At 43.2% G+C, this 20,102-nt stretch overlaps 1 protein-coding gene across 2 annotated transcripts in view; it reads right to left on the reverse strand.

Moving 5' to 3' along the window:
- Nucleotides 1-20,102, reverse strand: part of FAM185A (family with sequence similarity 185 member A) — a 64,931-nt gene that overhangs the window by 33,038 nt on the left and 11,791 nt on the right. For both annotated transcript variants that reach the window (XM_067564516.1, XM_067564517.1), the window contains exons 3-4: nucleotides 15,385-15,477; nucleotides 6,930-7,068 (exon numbers count right to left, since the gene is read on the reverse strand). In XM_067564516.1, coding sequence (XP_067420617.1) covers nucleotides 6,930-7,068; nucleotides 15,385-15,477 — 232 coding nt within the window. The remainder of the gene's footprint in view (nucleotides 1-6,929; nucleotides 7,069-15,384; nucleotides 15,478-20,102) is intronic.

The raw sequence follows: 20,102 nt of genomic DNA on the forward strand, positions 1-20,102 counted from the left end.
AAGACAATGGCATTTCATGGGTATGAACCAATACTTAATTATTTTTATTTTATGCCAGTGTTGGGTTCTTTTAATTGTGCAATTGACTATGTTGGCAATATGGTTGACTAAAGTGGTTCAATTGCATGTGTAACAAAAATGGCCTACAGACAGCTAACCAAAAATGTTTCCATCTTCCAGTAGGGATATTTTTTTCCAGGTTAAGTGTGGGGGATTGCAATAACATTTTTTTTTCAGGAAGGGTTTTTTCTGTTTCATTCTGCAGGGCTCCTTCTTAGAAAATTCCTGTGGAGTCATTGCACATTACTGTAACACATTCCTTTCAAGCTTCTTTTTATGTAGAACTAAAATGTCAAACTGTGCAAGTAATCACATGAACATCTGCTGCACTGTTCTGAAGGAATCCAATGAAATGAGGAGTTGACAAAGTCATAAATCTGCTAAAGGAATCAATTTATTGTAAACTGACTTTATGCTTGTTCAAAAATATTGGTTACTCATCACCATTGTGGAAAGTAGCAAAACTGATAAATGATTTTAATTTCTTTAGCGAAACATGATTCTGTTCAGCTGTACTACGGTATTATATTCATTTCCTGTGGACACCAGGGCAATCTATTTGACAAAGAAAGGCCTGATCTTGTAAGGTGTGGAGAAGTGGTTCTCAACCTGTAGTCATCAGACCACTGGGGGTCTACAGACTATATATCTAAGGATATGTCTTCACTGCCACAGCAGCAGGGATCAATTGAGCGGGTCATGGAGACCAGCTCAATTGATCCCAGAAGTTCTCTCTGGTCAACAACATTAATCCATCTCCCCGAAAGAAGAAAGGCTGCATCGACCAGAGGGCATCTCCCATCAACACAGAACAGTGAAGATGCTGTGGTATGCAATGTAAATAAGTTGATGGGAGATATGCACGCTACTTTACATAACTTGAATATCCCCCTTCGATGGCAGTGTAGACCAGCCCACAGATTTCTAACAGGGTCCACACCTTCATTTTAAATTTTTTAGAGGTCCGCAAATGGAAAAAGGTTGAGAAACACTGGTGTAGAGAGTCCTATTGGAGATACCAAGTATCCTCAATTTTCACTGACTTTAGTGGGATTCGGTAGTGCTGAGCGCCTCACACAATTTGGCCCAAAGAGATTAAAGAGAATAAATAAAAGAGTGCCAGAGATCTGAAGCTAAGCATGTAAAATCATCTCTCGCTGCACAAGTGGATGTGATGTTGTGGTGAAATACTGTAAATACTGCATTCTAGCAACTTTAATAGATCACAGATGGTGGTGGCTTAATGTTTCGATGCTTTCTGTTCTTTCTGAACATTAGAACCTTTTCCTGCCTTCCTAAATTTTATCTATAGATATTGTAAGACTCAAGTCTATGGCATTGAGGTCAACTGGAAGCAAGCTCAAGATGTGGCTCCTGGGATGTGAACAGTGGCATCATATATCTCTTGTATTGCTTTTCCTGTGAATTCCTGACTCTATTAGGCCCATAAAGGGACAAGGCATGTTAGAGTGCATGGGAAGGGATAGAGTTCATATCCCAGCCCTCCATCTTGGCTTTGGTTTTGAATTGTGAAGTTGATGCTATTGAGATATATACCTATGAAGGAGCTAAAACCAGACTGCTAAAATACTTAGAATTTTGAAATGAAGTCATTTAACACATAATAGTTCCATAATCTGCAATTAAAAATGCATAAGACTCATTTTTGGATAAGGACAATGTTTTCATCTGCTTTTACAGTGCTAAGCTCTAATAACAACAAGCCTTTCCACATGTCATAGCTTCTTTATAATATCTAGGTGATAAATTAATGATAGCATAAGAGAGTTCCCCTTTTAACCTTCCTCCATGCTGCACATAGCCAAGATCTTTTAAATCAGAAGTTCATTTCAAAACTTAGGTAACAGAGGAGGAGAAAGATCTGGGTGTACTGGTCGATCACAGGATGACTATGAGCCGCCAATGTGATGTTGGTCTGAAAAAGGCTACTGCAGTCCTAAGCAGTAACAGATGCAGAGAAGTGCTACTAGAATGGAAAATCTACCTTGTAAGAGGAGACGCAAAGAGCTAGCTTGTTTAGCTTAACCAAAAGAAGGCTGAGGGGAGATATGATTGCTCTGTATAAATACATCAGAGGGATAAATACCAGGGAAGGAGAAGAGTTATTTAAGTTAAGCACCAACTTGGACACAAGAACAAACAGATATAAACTGGGCATCAACAAATTTAGGCTTGAAATTAGACAAAGCTTTCTAACCATCAGAGGAGTGAAGTTTTGGAACAACCTTCCAAGGGGAGCAGTGGGCGCAAAAAAACTAATTGGCTTCAAGACTGAGCTTGATAATTTAATGGAGGGGATGGTATAATGAGACTGCCTACAATGGTATGTAGCTGATCTGTGACTGCTAGCAGAAAGTATCTCCAATACCCAGTAATGGGATACTAGATGGGGAGGGCTCTGACTTACTACAGAGAATTCTTTCCTAAGTGTCTGGGTGGTAGGTCTTGCCCACATGCTCAGGGTCTAACTCATCGCCATATTTGGGTCAGGAAGGAATTTTCCTCTGAGTCAGATTGGCAGAGACTCTGGGGGTTTTTCACCTTACTCTACAGCATGGGGCATGGGTGACTTGCAGGTTTAAACTAGTGTAAATGGTGGATTCTCTGTAGCTTGAAGTCTTTAAATCATGCAACTCAGTCAGAGTTTAGGGGTCTAGCACATGAGTAGGTGAGTGATGTTTTTGTGGTTTGCAATATGCAGGAGGTCATACTAGATGATCATGATGGTCCCTTCTGGCCTTAGAGTCTATGAGTCTATTCTGCATGGTAATGCCAACCAAGTGTTGTAACTCTTATATAATTCAATACCAGTTGCTTTTTAATGTATTACAGTCAGGTAAATAAGTCTATCAATAAGGTAAACCATGACTGGCCAAGGCATTCAGTTTAAATGCTCAGGAAATTTAAATCAATAATTCAAATCACTTGATATAAAAAATAATTTATTTAAATCAGGGGTTACAAGGCAAGTGCACCTAGATCCCTTTTAATCTCTCTCAAGTGCACCCTTTTAGGGACAGATTTTGCCACCTTCACCCCTCCTTCTCTGTGAGCAACAATGTGGTTCTACCATTCCTAACTGGATATCTGGGCTGCAGGCCCTCTCTTTACCATCTGTGTTAATCGAACAGGCTCAACTGGGTTTAGCATCTGTAAGCTCTTTACCTCTACCTATGACAGCAGCTGATTAAAGGGACTCAAAACCAGCTTCTTCAAAACAAAGCATTATTTATTCACGTTACAGGTACACTATAAGCAGAGCAAATGGATAAAACAAAAAGAGGCCTATATACATTTTCCCTTACCAAAACCTTATCTTTCCTTGTAAGCTTTAGTAAGTTCCATTCTGCCCAGTTACCTCCATCTCTGGGTTGAGAGAAACAATGTGTCCTGATGCAGTGTGTTCTTCTTCCCTAGGCCAGCATTTTTAAGATTTTTGCATCCCCTTTGATCCTAGGTTTGGCCTGGAAAGAGTAAACTTTGCCAGCTTAATTGGAGCCAGGCTGAAGGTATTCCCCAATAGCTTACCTTTGTTTCCCCAAGGACCCTTGGCATTCTCCATTACAGTACTTTATCTTTGTCATTGTTTCATTTCTTGCTGGTTTTCTCCTTACAGTGCTTTTTGATTTAACTTTATGAATAATTACACATGTAGGACAATATCACATACGTAAACTGAAGAGCATATGATATTTATAAAAATATGTAACTCCCTCATTCCCCACACTTTGTACAACTAATCTGAAAAGTGTGTTATTGTAATATTAGATTAAAAATTATAATTAATTAATTAGAAATGCTGGATTTTTTTTTAAAAAGCCACTACTAAGAAGGTGTCTTATTTGAATTTTACAAAATTGCTTTTGGCTAAAAACAAAATATTGAAAAATAAGGCCCTGATCCTGCAAACACTTATGGAAGTATGCAATTTTAATGACACGATTAATTCCATTGAAGCTAATGGGACTACTCCTGTACTTAAAGTTAAGCATCAGGGACTAACATTTTATTTGTCTTTAAGAAACTCTGAATGGCACAAAATATTTCACTTCAAAAAACAAAACTGCTTCAGTGATAGCAATGAAAAATTAATTAGACTTTCAATATATGAACAAAGTTTTTAGAAACTTTTTTATACACACGGGGCACATTTTTCAAAAACAGGCCTAAAGTTAGGCTCCTAAGTCCATATTTAGGCACCAAGCATAGTAATTTCAAAAACACTTAAATGATTTAGGAGTACAAGTTCCATTTACTTCAAAACGGCAAACCCTGACACAGCCATCTGGTCAGCTTTCTTGACTTGCTGTAGGAAAGAGGTGTTGGTTGCAAACAGAGTATAGGTTATCCTCTACATTTTGCTTATCCATTTTGTGTTTAAATTTGTGTTGTGTTGTTCTAACTGTAAGGATGTTGATAAGCCAAGTACTTGTCTTCTTCAACATAAATAAGCATTTAAAATGGGAAACTTCTTAACTAGGAAAAAAAAATTCTATGTAAAATATGAAATGGAACTAATTGGAGAAATAGGTTCAAAATATTCATTTTAGTGATTTAAGATTAGAAAATGGGATGAAAATAAAGCACTAACAACATGTACATTAAAAATTGGATTTAATTAAAATTATTTAAATATTTAAAATCATTTTTATCTACATTATGTGTCAGGCAAAAGTGCTTTCCTGTGACTCTCATGAAAAGTCTCTCATTGCTGCCAGTGGCATTGATGTTTAGTAGAAAACTGTGAGAAGAACTGTTGCATGTTGAGTTAAGGACACCAGGCAGCTTTCTGAACTTTACTAAATGCAATATCATGAACAGTGGCTCCTTGCAATACCAAAATACAAAAGCCAAGGCGACTCTGGCGAGGTCTGTACTCCACTGGTTAACACACAGTCTGAATTTTTATTCATAAAAAAGAAAATGCCTTATCTTTTGAATATATCCAAATGTATCAATTAACTGCAACTTAAAGCTGCAAATCTATCTTTTACTTAACTTTGCCATATACGTTAGTTACAAGATATCAGTGTGTTTAATTAACAAATAAACACTCCTCTGATGAGTTTGCAATCTAACCCAAAACGTGAAATTCACTAGAATCAAAAGTAAAAATAACTACTTGTGATTTTCAAGCTAAGGAAAATGCAAAAGTAAACAAGTGGCCAAAGAGTAAATTTAAATGTTAAAATTGTCATTTTTAATAATCTATGGTATTATTACTAAAATAGAGGAATATATCATTTTAAAATAAGATTTGCCTTAAAGTTTTACCATCAGGTTAAAAACAAGTTATAACATGTGTACTATATAAACATGAATAGATCCTTATTACTTGTGGGCTGTGTTTACAAAGAATTACTGTTCCATAAAAAGGAACTCATAGTACTAAATAAATGTATATCTACTTTTACTTTTGTTTTTAAAAGCAACATTTTTAAAATAATTGTTGTTAAAAGAGCAAGCATTAAAAATTCCAGAACCATTTAATGTAGAGCTTTATGAAAATAAGCATGAAGTAAAGCAAGAACTATTTGTTTATTCTGGATACAGCTCTATTTGCATTCATGTTCCTGACTGAGATTACAACACAGCTTTAGATATGTGGACTGTAAAAGAGATTTACCTCCAAGTATGGCTGTTGCTCTTTTATTTTTGGGTTGAAACATCCAAAATAAGCTTTTCTTGGAGACCTGCACCCCCCAACTCTCCCAATTCAACACATTAAGAACTTAATTGTTAGAAGACTTTTTAGTAGAAGTCAGCATATTGGCTTAATGTACTAGACAGCAACTAAATATACTAGTTATGTGATTAAATTTATTTATGCCCCATCTATTGGAGAGGCTGGTTCCATTCTAAAGGCTGGCACTGTAGCCAGGAAGCTTATCTGTTGTTTTCAGTTTTCTATAATTGACAAGACAGTGGTTCTTTTATAAAGATCAGAGGGAGAAGCAGCATTTCTGGAGTGAAGTAAAAATCTGCAGTCTCCATGAAATTGTAGCAAGTTGTTTTGGTGGTATATAACTAAAATTTGGAACTTGTGCCAGTATGAGTAATTCACTGTTGATACATGCTCCAATTTGTTTAACTTAGCTTCAAAATCACCACAAACACATCAATGAAGAGGTACTCAAGGGGAATTCTGGTGAATTATGACTGGGCATCAGGTTCCAACCACCACTACTACTAATATGAAAGAGACCCATGTTAGCCATCCTTCCAATCCTGGATGAAAAACATTTGGGGGAAAAATATGACATTTGACCTGGAAAATTATAAACTGGCAGTGTACTAGCTATACAGGTGCCAGCACAAACACTAAGAAAGTATTTCTAATAAAAATAGTATCACTTTAAGTTATCTTAACCAAATTCTACCCTGAAGTCTTGTTAAACAAGTTAACCCCTTTGCTTTCTATAAAGAGATGAAAACAGATGTTTAAATACAAAGGATAGTTCTACCACTAATGTTCCTTTTATTTGTTGTATTTTTCACTATTTAATTCTATAGTAAATTGTTAATTTATATCCCTAAAAATGTGATATATGTTTCTTCCTCATATGCCTTTTCCTTACTATAAAAAGCTTACTTATGGAAGTATCTTTAAAATACAGTATTATTTACAGCAGAGGAAGAATTAATTAACTTGTCATATATGGTGATCTCATCATTTTCGCATCTGCCAGTGTTGAACTGTTTGAGTCTGGTCTGTTCAGCTGCTGTGTCTGCAGTTGATTATCTAGGCTCCAGTTTCCTGGGAGCAGTCATTTTGTTTTTATATTTAACACTATAGATACCCACAGGTCTGCTAAACTCCAGACTGTATTTTGCTTTTCCTGTCTTACCATGAATACTTCCCAGTAGAATATCACCAGCTGTTGAAGACAGAAATGAAGATTCTGCATAAAGATACTTGGTTTTCAACAAACCATCTTCGGTAGAAATTTTGATGGATGTCCCCTGCAGTTTCTCTATATTCACACTCTGTAAGAGAAGAAGCTGAAATAAACATCAAAATATGCCAAGGCTGTTAAAGAGGCAACAGAGAGGTAACAGAATTAAAAGGAGCTACATGACACACATTTACCCAGATACAAAACACAAGTGGTGTGTCAGATTTCAGCTATAAGCACTTTGTAAGTATAAACTGAATTAATCTTCACAACGCCTCTATGTGGAAGGCAAGTATTATTATACAGATACATTTTACAGATAGAGAACCTGAGGCACAAAGAGGTTTAAAGGATTTTCAAAGATAACACAAAGGAGTCTGTGGCACAACCAGCAATAAAACACAGGTACTCAGGTTCCAGTCCTGCATATTACTCATATGACCCCAAATAAGGGGAGTGAAAGATCTCAGCCAGAACCTACCAAATGAAACAAGCTTAATCTATTTAAAAAATAAGTTACACTATATGATCAAAATTAATAACTGAGGGTTAGTGATCTTCAGACAATGACTTTTGCAGATATTTAAGAGATGAAGTTAAGAGGAGGTGCTTTGATAGGAAGTAATTTACTGCAAGAATATGCCAACACCATGAACACTATAAAAAAAACCCATAATATGAACAAACATTGTTTCTTTTGCCCCATGTTGGTTTGAAAGTTCTGTGCTGCTGTTTACTCAGACTATTCATTGGGTCACTTTGTGAGCATGACAGGTGAAAAACTGATAGAATACTGGAAAGCAGAGTGAAATAATATTATTATTAGTTATTAAGGGTATTACGGTCATGCCTAGGAGCCCTAATCCATAGACTAGGACCCCACGCTAAGGTGAGCCTTGAAGGTGAAGGCAAGGGGTTTGAATCCAATAAGACTGGAGAGACAGGAAAGGAGTTAGAAGGTATCATTTTGGATAGACTGGAGTGGTGCAAAGTAGAACCTGGCCTTAGTGTAAATAGGCAGTTTCATAACTGAATAGAGACTATTTGGACATACTCAGTAGGAGGCGCAGTCTCACGTGATTACACAGAAAAGAATTAAATTCTTATAGATTCATAGATTATTTTGCCAGAAGAATCACTATAATCATCCTATATGAAACAGACCAAAGGATTCCCTACATTAATTCCTGTTTGAACACGAGCATATCTTTTAGAAGAGCATCCAATTTTGATTTTAAAATTGCCAGTGATGGAAAATCCACCACAATCCCTGATAAATTAGTCCAATGGTTAATTACCTTCACTATTAAAAATTTGCAACTTATTTCCAGTCTGAATGTGCCTAGCTCCAACCTCCTGCCATTGGATCATATCATACTTTTCTCTGCTAGACTGAAGAGTCCATTATCAAAATTTTTGTTCCCAATACAGGTGTTTTTAGACTATGATCAAGTCATCTTTTAACTTTCTCTTTGTTAAATAGATTGAGCTCCCTTAAGACTATCACTATAAATTGTGTTTTTCTATCCTTCAATCATTCCTACAGCTCTTCTCTGAACCCTCTCCAATTTATCAACATCCTTCTTGAACTGTTGACATCAGAACTGGACACAGTATTCCAGTGATCGCACTAGTGTCAAAATACAAATGTAATATAACCTCCCTAATCCTACTACACATTACTCTGCTGTTATACATCTAAGGATTGGATTAGCCCTTTCTACCACAGTGTCACAGTGGGAGCTCAGGGTCAGCTGTTTATCCACCATGACCCACCAGAGTTTATTAGAGTCACTGCTGCCCAGTAAAGAGTTCTCCATCCTGTAAGTATACCCTACATTTTTGGTTCCTAGAAGTATAACTTTACATTTCCCCATATTAAAATGTATATTGTTTGGTTGGGCCCAGCTTCCAAGCAATCCAATACTTACAAGTTCAGCATGATTTGGGTAGTAATTATACAATAATTCAAGTTACACTCCTGTTCAGTATATTTTTAATTTGCCAACTTTGCCTTTCTCCTTAATAAACTGTGTTGTGTGCAAAGTCATTATCCACTATATGAAATGATTTACAGCCTTGCAGTGTATACTGTGTTTTACATCTGCTCATCTTAAAATCCACTTTGGCATTTTAATGTTATCTTTGCCTTATAAAATGAACAAATTCATGAGGAAAAGAAAATCTTCCATCCCAATATAATCGTTTGAAAAGGATGTGATGTAGAAAAGTTCTTACAAATATAAGGATGTGCCATGAAAATTTTCTGTCAGTCTTAGGAAGTGAAGGTTCTCTCCCTGCACCCCTGCTTTGGGAGATTACAGTCAACTAAGTTTGGTTCTAGCCTCTTTATGCCACATAAAACAGCCAAAGCAGCATAAAGGGGCCTTAAAAGCCCTGTATCAGGCTGGGGGTATTGCACTGGTGCAGACACAGTGAAAGACAGCTCCTGAGGACATCTTCACAAGCCCCAGCATGGGGGCATGCTGGGAGCAAGGATGGTGTAAGGAGAGGCATGTTGGAGGCAGGGTCACAGCACTGTGGAGATTTTGGGCAACACTGCAGCCCACAGGGCAACCTGGGGGAGGCTGCCTTAGCCCTGGAACCTGTGTATATTAAGTTATACCAGGAGCCTCTGCAACTCCCAGACCACCTAGAAACAGTACGGCACAAAGATGGTTTATAGCTTAGGCCTTAGAGGAACAGCACATAATTTAACCCTATATTTCATACACAGTGCACAGCTAGTGATATTTGGTCTCAGACCTCATATAACTCAGTAATGTACATGGATTGCTGCCAACTTCTGAAAAGTCATTTAAACATCATGTTATTTAAAGCTAAACTGCTCCACTGTAGTCAAGGTTCCATGTATTCAGCAATTCCACAGCTGTGGCAGTTGCCACATAAACCAACACTTCCCTCAAAATTATGTTCCAGAATTTAAGCTTTCATTTTTAAAAAGGTTGAGGGAGAGATTTTCAAAGGCACAACTGGCAAGTAGGCACCTGACTCTGATTGAAAGAGAATGGAAGTTTGGGTCTAACTGCTCTTTGTGCCTCTGAAAACTCTCCCTCTAAGTTTCTTCTTGCAGTGCTAATGTCGCCCAGGCACTGGTGGCTCTTTACATTTTAAGCATCAGGTCATCAAGACCTATTCAGAACAAGATTAGATGTCATATTATTTAAAATGTTGGTAGCCGTCTGGAGCCCTGTCTACATTAGTGAAGCCTTCATTGTTACCATCAGTGAAACTGAAACAGAGACAGCAAACGTTTAGGAAAAAGACATCCTAGTGTAGACACAGCCTAAGGGTAAACTGCTGCAGAGCTGCTTTCCTGAATATGCAAAAAAAAGCCTGAAACAATAGTTCTCTGAGAGATGTGAAATACCACATTTATCCTCATGGGAACTCTGGCTCCTACTGATGAAAATTTAAATATCAACATTAGCAACGATTTCACTGCTTAACATTTTATTGATGACACCTAGCCAATGTGCTTACTAGTTACTGGATGCAGAGGTTGATAATGAAGTGAAGGGCAGAAAGGCAGCTAGTTACTATTGAAAGTTACTGAGGCGAGGAATGAGCATTTCAAAACACCTCAAAATTCTAATATCACCTCAGATCTCACCCACAAGTGCAAGCCCACAAAAGCAGGATACACAATTAAGGCAAGTACAGTAAACAGAGAAAGATGGGCAAAACAGGGTGGCTCTCCACTGTGACTAGGTATATTTTTAAATGTTCAGTTGTTTAGCTTTTATGGATCTTTGGCAGAATCCGAACAGTTTGGTTTGGTTAAGTAAGTGTTATACAAGATCCTAGCAGTGTAGTTTAGCTAATGACTCCCCACTGAAATAAGTGGGATGTTTTCACAAATCAATCTGCAAAAAGTCTTGGGGAAATTCAATTCCCTCCTATGAACAGAAGAATGGCCATACTGGATCAGGCCAATGGTCCATTTAGCTCTGTATCCTGTCTTCTTACAGTGACCAGTGATTCAGAGTGAATGAACAGAATAGGGCAATTATCAAGTGATCCATACCCCGTCATCCAGTCCCAGTTTCTGGCAGTCAGAGGTTTAAGGACCCCTGGAGCATGGGGTTGTGTCCCTGACCATCATGGCTAGTAGCCAATGATGCACCTATCCTCCATGAATTTACCTAATTCTTTTTTGAACTCAGTTATACTTTTTTAGATGCAGTAGTTCAGCTGCACAAAACTCTGTTCGCCTTCATGCACAGGGTCATTAGTTTTCTTTAGGTGGGCAAGTAAAATATCATTAGTTCATTCTTCAACACAGTAAATGGGAGTGAGCAGATTTTGTGACTGGGCAAGTTTTCATGACAAGTTTGCAATACTGCATTAGTTTCTGACTCTCAATAAAAAAAAGCTTGAAGAAAGAAGCAAACCATACTTTTTTTTTTTTACTCTCATTCTTTGTTTTAAAAGTTCCTCGACCATTTCTTCCTTTTTGTCTAGTATTTTAGAAAAAACTCCTCTTGTGGCTGAAATCTTGAGTGTCTTATTTCAGCCCAGATTATAAAGCACAGATAGAAACCCCTCATATTCCTGGTTTATAATGGAAATGCTGACAAAATCTTAACTACATAATGATGACTACCACTAATGGAACAAAAGTGTAATAACAGCACATGTAGTAAATATAATGCAGCCTGATTACTAACAGAAACACAATCTGAGACAAGCCGAACACCACACTCTAAAAACTGGCTGCCCAAATACTGCATTAAGAAATTTTACTCTGCAACTAAATATGATATGCCAAATTCTGTTCCCAGTGCCATGACTGTAAATTCATAGTAACTCCACTGACCTCTATAAAGTTACTGTGGATTTTAAAAAATGTCACTAAGAGCAGACTTTGGCTCAGTAGTCCTAAACTATATTATTACGTAAATTATTATGGGCATTTAGGAAAGTATATTTTCAAATATTAAAAGCTGTATGAAATTTGACTGTTTTATTGCTTCAAAATCACATTTTAGCAGAACATTTATGTTAAAAAATAGTAATATTTCCAAGGTTAAAATGCATCCATTACATTAGAATATCTTTAGATAGGCTATAGTTTGTATTTACAATATAAATGTCACATTTCTAACGTGAAATACCAATGTGCCTGATTCTCGTCGGATACTGGCTTTACACTGCTGTAGCTCCATAGCTAAAGTCTACTCTCAGTTACACCACTGTAAATTTGGAGTAACTCCACATAATTCATGACTATAAGTGACAGTAGATTATGACAAATGACTTACTTGTGTTAATCCTAATTTACAACAACATATATGAGAAGGGAGCCAACACTGGTATGTTGTAAAACAAGTGAATCTGCTTTGGTATATGGACCCCTACACTACACTGAATTTTACTCAATATGAAAAAGCAAGGGTTCCATTCCTCAGGTCAGGCTGAGGTGAGCTCATCATAGGAACATGAAAAGGGGGCACCATGGTGGCTGTAAACCATCTTTGTGCTCCCCCAAACTATGGAGCTGCCAGCAGCCTCGGAACTGCTCTAACCTGGCTTCAGAGGAATCATGACACCAGCCAAGGATGACAGAACCTCAGCAGGATCAAGTCACACCCTTCCCCCAGCAGATTACATGACAAAAGGCCAGGCTGGGGTGGCACAGTCAGTGGAATTCTCAGCTGTCCAGTTAGGACAGCTTTAGAATCCTTTTGCACCACTGAAGCAAGGGCCAAAATCTGGTCCAAGGAGTGGCAGCTGTACAAAATACTCTTATCTCCCTTGTCATAAAGAAAGGCAAACAAAGCAGTGACCTCAAATCTGCCTTACAGTGCCATCCGCTGGAAAATATGAACTATTTCTACTTTAAAACTGCTTTATATTAACCACACTCTTCAGCTCATATTGTATTAGTGTTGCATACTCTCATTCGGCATTTGACCTAAACAACTGCCCAGAAATACACAAACCCTTTTCTGCTTTAGTTTTGATGATCCTACAACCGTTAAATTATTAGATGTGATTTAAGATACTTTTGTTGTTGTTCTTAATATGTTATGGCCAAAATTTGGTTGCCTAGAGTTAGGCATCTAAATCCATATTTAAGAACCTAAATAAATCATCTGATTTTCAGAGCTGCTTAATTATCATTAACTTCAATGCAAGCTTTGGGTGGGCTCAGCACTTGTGAATATCAAGCCCCTTTTAATTAGGTGCTTAAATATGGATTTAGTTGCCTATTTTAGGCACCCATATTTGAAAATATTGGACAATTTAACCCTAACATAAGTAGGCACAACTAAGCTGGAATTGGCAGAGTTGCACCTAGATATTCCATAGCTAATTTGTTCCTATGTTAGAATAAAAGGAGACTGAATTTTATTTTTACTTACTATTAACAAAAACTAGCATTTAAATCTACTATGGTAAAATTAGTATGTATATATTGATCTCAGATGCAAAATTTAAAATGACACAAGTTAAATAGTCAGATACAAAAAGTAGTCATCAGCAAGATACCAAATTTGAATCTCAGTTTAATAATTTAACTGACAAACTTTATAAAAGACAAAATAAGAAATCTTGAGTTCCAGCCTCTAATCTCTCCACAAGTGGGATGCTTGCAGGCTTTATTCATTTTTATTGGTGTAGTGACTAGAGCTCCCAATCAGGACTGGGACCCCACTGTCCTATGTACACATATAAGAAAAAGACAGCCGTTACCCTGAAGAGCTAAGTCTAAGGGCTTGTCTACACGGTGCATTAGTCCATACCAGAAGGGGATAAAATCTAATGCGCACTAGCATACTGCGCACTAATTGGCCTGTGTGGCCACTATTAGCACTCACTAAAAGTTCCCTATTGTGTGTTAATGTATGCCTGTTTCAAATAGGTCTAGATTAATGTGCACTAGGCCATAGTTTCTCAACCTGTGGTACACGTAATCCCTGAGGGTACGTGAGACACAGGCAGGGGGCACGTGGTGAAAAAGCCAGTGAGGGGAGGTGGGCAGCAGCCGCCGACTTCTTGGGAAGCCAGGCGGCAGCCACCTGCTTCCCGCTTGGTCCAGCAGGCGGCAGCCGAAGGCTTCCCACCCAGTCCCATCTCCTAGCTGGGAGGTAGACAGCAGCCACCCCAGTCCTGGGAAGCTGGACGGTAGTCGCCAGCTTTTTGGGATGCCGGGCAGCAGCCGCTGACTTGGGCAGCAGCCGCTGGCTTTTTGGGAAGCCAGGCAGCAGCTCCTTGTATCCTGCCCTGTCCCAGCCTCTTGCACCCTGCGAGCTGGGCTCACAGCTGGGTGGCTGCCACTCGCACCCCAGCTCTAAGCCAAGAGACAGCTTCCCGCACCCTGGCTTGAAGATGGGCAGCAGCTGCCTGCCACCTGCCCACACCTCCAGGTCCCAGACTGCGCAAAAGCCTCCTCCGCCCAAGCTCGGAGCAGGTGGCAGTCGCCCACTCCTGGGCTGGCAGCCAGGCAGCAGCCGCCTACAACTTGCCCAGGTGGCAGCTCCCCTCCCCGGCTCAAACCCAGTGCCCAGAAAGTCAGGTGGAAAGCCCAGTGGCTTGCCCGGTCCTGGAGTCGGGCTCTACCCACAGGCTTATTTGTCAATTTCACTGCCATAGTTGAGTAGTAAAATTGACAACTATGACAACCCTAGATCTTATCAGTATAAAAATGTGAAGAGGGGCCTACAGTGTGATTTGCCCCAAGCCCGCACCCCCCTAGGGATGGCCATGGAGAGCGCTGCTATCCACTCTGGTGGGCCGCTATTGCCTGCTCGTACCGCACAATTTCCTGGCTGTGTGAGGCGAACACCACGTGACCCCACCATGAGACCACAGTGATTAGCTGGCATTGACCTTTGCTCCTATATGGAAGAAGGGGAGGAGGAAGGAAGGGAGAAACAGCAGAGGGTTTTGTGATCTGCCACAGCCACATAGCATTGCAGAACTCAGTTAACTCTCCTGCTTTACAAGAAATACAATCGTCCAACAGTAAAGAGGAAAAAGATTGTATTTCTCAGAGTGGAAAATTGAGTGTTGGGGTACTTATTAAAATTTTCAGAAGTTAGGGGACAGTCTTAAAAGGTTGAGAAACACTGCACGAGGGAACCTTTAAATGCTCATCAGCTGGGTCCACACAGGCCAGTTAATGAGCAACACACTAGTACACATTAGAATTTACACGCCTCTGGTTTGGACTAATGCATTGTGTAGACAATGCCATAAATATATGGAAAAAGACAACAATCAGATGGAGGATAGACAAGATAACAATGAGATGAAGATTAGCTGATCAGAATCAAGTTTTGGTATATAAACATTCCTCAGCATTTACCTACTTTGCATCAGAAAACTTGAATTACAAATATAACAATCCCCGAAAATGAAGACTTCATTTCTTGCTTACACTTTTCTCTGTTGCATGAATATCTGCATTTCCATGAAGAGTTCCCAGACAGATCAGTTTACCTCCTTTAGTTCGTACATGGATTTTATGACTCTGAAAAAAAAAATTATATATACACATTAAAACAGTTTAGTTTCAGATTCTATTTATCCTTTTTCTTTCAAACTCCACTGTTCAAATCAATCTTGACCTGCAAACCTCAGCGATTCCACTTCTTGAGCTTCTGCTGGAAGACTGCCAGGGGTTCTAAATAATTTTGAAGTAGACAACTTTCCACTGTGGCTAAAACCAAATGAAGTTTCTACTTCGAGTGATTGCTCATATCCATTCCAATATAGGTGAGTGCGCGCCCCGTGCACTGGGTCCCGGAACCTTTTTCCCCTTAGCAAGTCCCGTACGGTCGGCTCAGGCGCCCCCTGGAATACCACGTTCATGCCGTGGTATATAGGGCGCCACCAACCCAGCGGGCCCCCAGTTCCTTCTTTCCACCTGTGACGGTTACGGGAACGTAACTTCAGCAAGTAGCATCCCCTTTGTTTGAACAGTGACTGTTGATTGTTTTTTAGTATAGTGTTAAGTATAGTTGTTAAGCAAGTTAATAGTTAGAATTAGTTAGATAGATAGCCTTCAGGGGCTTAAGTTGGGCCATGCCTGGCTCAACCGGCTTCAAAGCCTGCACCGAATGCAGAAAGGCTTTTTTCATGAGTGACCCTCACGACCACTGCCTCTGCTGCCTCGGAGAGCAGCACAGAAAGAACAGATGTAAAATCTGCAAGGCCTTCAAGTCCCGCATGCAGAAGGAAAGAGATGCGCGCTTGAAGGCCATCCTTATGGAGTCCGCGCTTGGGCCAGACTTGGAACCAGCACGTTCCCCTGCGGCACCGAGCGTCTCCTCGGTCCGGAGTGCTCCACCGGCACCGACATTGACCCATCAGGGCCCGGTGCCGAAACGGAAGAAAGGGAAGAACACCGCGCGCCAAGACTCCCCCGCACCGCTCGTCCAGCCTGGGGGGAGTCAGGAGATGCCCCAGCCAGGTGCCGTGGAGATTACTCCGGCACCAGCATCTCCTCGCAGGGAGCCTCCCCCGACTCCTGGGGGCGGGGGAGCGCCCCTGAAAGGACTGTCGACGCCGGAGGCATTCGCTGTGGCACACGCCCTCATGGGCATGCCCACGCCTCCATCCACCCCTCGGCCGAGAGTGCAGGGACCGGCGTCTCGGGGTAAACCCACGCTGGGTGGCCCCAGTGGGTGGCAGAGATGGCAGTCCAGGTCTCCCCCCAGATGGTCGCGGAGGGTCGAGAGTGCGAGCTCCCTCCCAGCTCCGACACCGAGTTGTCGAGCTCCTCGACACCGCGGCACCGAGGGCGGTCAAGAGGTTCTCGCGCGAGGCGACGCTGTTACAGTTCGCCTCGCACAGGGGTCACAGCTCCAGCTCTCGCACCCCAGTAGCAAGTCCTGCACAGCGCCGGTCGAGATCCCCGGTGCGCAGCCTGAGGCCGACCCCGGCGCCCTACGAGACCAGACGTCTTCGTCACTGGTCCAGATCCCCGGCACACAGCCCTACGGGGATTCCGGCACTGGAGGACACACGAAGGCACCGGTCACAATCCCTGGACTGCAGTCCAGCGAGGATCCCGGTCCTCGGCACCGGCAGCCACGGCACTGCAGTCCTCGGCACCGGCAGCTACGGCACCGCGCAGCTGATCGCGCTTCTCGGAGTCAGGATTGCTCCCAGTCCTGAGGTGGGAAGTGCCGCCACAAACAGTCGAGGCGGAAGAGGTGGTCACCATCCAGGTCCTCCAGCAGCTCATCCCCCCACCAGCACCGTAGGCGTCGGCACCGACGATCCTCATCGTCATCGTCTCGGAGCCGCTCACCAGCCAAGGGCCATAAGCAGAGATCCAGCGGCTCTGGGTCCCGAGCCCACCATCAAGAGGCATCCCAGTCGGCACCGATCTGGCACTGGCGTGGCCACAAGGCCCATGGCAGTGGCTGTACCGGGGGCTTTGGAGGACCCAGATGGGCCAGGGCATGGTGTCGGTCCACTCGTCTGTGGCCCAACCAGCACCCACCACTCCGAGCCAACCGGACAAGGGCCATTCCTCCAAGGAGGAATCGGACCCTGAGGAGGGTCCCTCCATGGGGCCCCTCCCACAATCCTCCTCTTCGTCCCTGGATGATGCGGCCGCCAGGGACCATAGGGCACCGCTGCCCGATCTTCGAGTACACCAAGAACTGCTCAAGAGGGTAGTGAGCAATTTAAATCTAGAGCTCAAAGAGCTGTCAGAGGAGGAGGACCCCCTCTTTGGTGTGTCGGGGGCGTCAGGGCCATCGAGAGTGGCCCTGCTGGTGCATGAGAGGGTCTTGAAGTTGGCCAAGGCCCTCTGGCAAAGCCCTGCCTCGGTTGCCCCTACTTCCAAGGGCGCCGAGAAAAAAATACTACGTTCCCGCGGAGGGATTTGAATTTTTATACAACTACCCTGCCCTGGGAACGCTTGTGGTTGGTGCCGCCAACCAGCGAGATAGACAGGGGGCTCAGGGCAACACCCCCAAAAACAAGGACTGTAAAAAACTAGCTCTTTTTGGCCGCAAGGTCTATTCAACTACAGCCCTGCAGCTGAGGATCGCAAATCACCAGGCGCTCCTCGGCCGGTATAACCTCAACCTCTGGTCCTCACTGCAGAGGTTTGCACAGGCGTTGCCCCAGGACCAGGCAGCGGACTTTGCCACAGTGATCCAGGAAGATGCTGCAGTGGCAGGGGCGGCCTTACAAACGGCCAGCGACGCAGAGGACACCGCCAGCAGGGCCATGGCTTCAGCCATTGTGATGCGGCGGTGCTCCTGGTTACAGTCGTCGGGACTATCCCAAGAGGTCCAGCAGGCCATCCAGGATCTGCCGTTCAATGGTGCTGGCCTCTTTTCAGAGAGGACCAACGACAAGCTGCACGCCCTCAAGGATTCTAAGGCTACGCTGAGATCCCTAGGGCTCTATAGCCCTCAGGCCTCGAGGTGCCAGTCTTGGCCACAAGCCCAGCGACAGCCTCAGCCTCCCCCGAGGCTGCCTCCCAGACCCGCTCAGCCCAGGAGGGGTTGGGACAGGTACAGGGTGTCTAACCGCCGCGACCGCTCGGGCTCATCGGCCAGCCCCCCAACACGGCCCAGCCAAGGGGCAAAATAATAAAAGACAATTTTGATGGTGTGCACGAGAGTGGCACTTCTCCTGTTCCCCTGGATCTCATGGGGCCCTTTGCCCACAGACTCCGGCTGTACTACACCGAGTGGTGAAACATCACTTCAGAATGTTGGGTTCTCGGTGTAGTCCTCAGGGGCTATGCCCTTCAATTTACGGCCTTCCCCCAAGACTCCCCCTACCCCGTCCCTCTTCAGGGACCCCTCTCACGAGCAACTCCTCATACAGGAGGTCAACTCCCTCCTCCTACTCGGGGCTGTGGAAGAGGTTCCTCCACAGGAAAGGGGAAGGGGATTTTATTCACGCTACTTCCTCATTCCCAAGGCCAAGGGGGGCCTGAGACCCATATTAGATCTCCGCCGTCTGAACGAATTCATCAGACGCCTCAGGTTCCGTATGGTTTCCCTAGCCTCCATCATTCCCGCTCTAGATCCAGGGAACTGGTACGCTGCCCTCGATTTAAAGGACACTTACTTTCATATTTCTATCCTCCCCAGTCACAAGAGGTTCCTCCGGTTTCTGGTAGCTGGCTGCTACTACCAGTTCTCGGCCCTCCCCTTTGGCCTCTCGTCCGCCGCCAGGGTCTTCACAAAGTGTATGGTGGTGGTGGCGGCCCACCTGCGTTGCAGAGGGGTCCAGATCTTCCCCTACCTGAATGACTGGCTGATCCGGGGCAAGTCCAGAGCCCATGTAAGGAACAGCCTGGAACTCACTTGCTCAACATGCACCAGATTGGGGCTGCTCATCAACGAGCAGAAGTCCTCTCTCACCCCGGTGCAGTGCATAGACTTCATCGGAGCCACCCTGGATGCCACCCAGGCCAGAGCCTTCCTCCCACAGCCTTGCTTCGAGGTGATGGCTGCCATAATCGACAATCTCCACAGGTCCCCCATGACAACAGCCAGGCATTGCCTTCAACTGTTGGGACACATGGCAGCCTGTACGTATGTGGTGAGGCTGGCTAGCCTCAAACTCAGGCCTCTCCAGGCATGGTTGGCCTCAGTATATGCGCCAGCCGGGCACTCTTTGAACACTCTTTGAACAGTGGCCTTCCTGGAGAGAGTGCCCCTGCAGGACATCTGCAGAGCAGCAACCTGGTCCTCGGTCCACACCTTCTCGTCCCACTACGTCATCGTGCAGCAGGCGAGAGAGGACGCGGGCTTCGGCAGGGCTGTGCTCATGAGAGCAGCTCGACACTGAGTCCTACCCACCTCCAAGGTATGGCTATTTAATCACCTATATTGGAATGGATGTGAGCAATCACCTGAAGTAGAAAACAGGGTTACTTACCAGTAACTGTTGTTCTTCGAGATGTGTTGCTCATATCCATTCCAAACCCACCCTCCATCCCCGCTGTTGGAGTCAGCAGAAAGAAGGGACTGGGGGCCCACAGGGTCGGCGGCGCCCTATATACCGCGGCATGAGCGCAGTACTCCAGGGGTCGCCTGAGCCAACCCTATGGGGCTTGCTAAGGGGAAAAAAGGTCCGGGAACCAGTGCATGGGGCGCGCACTCACCTATACTGGAA

The sequence above is a fragment of the Emydura macquarii genome, unplaced genomic scaffold (assembly GCF_026122565.2).
Source record: "Emydura macquarii macquarii isolate MOO-44397 ecotype Brisbane River unplaced genomic scaffold, CSIRO-AGI_Emac_v2 contig_2636, whole genome shotgun sequence".
Lineage (NCBI taxonomy): Eukaryota > Metazoa > Chordata > Testudines > Chelidae > Emydura > Emydura macquarii.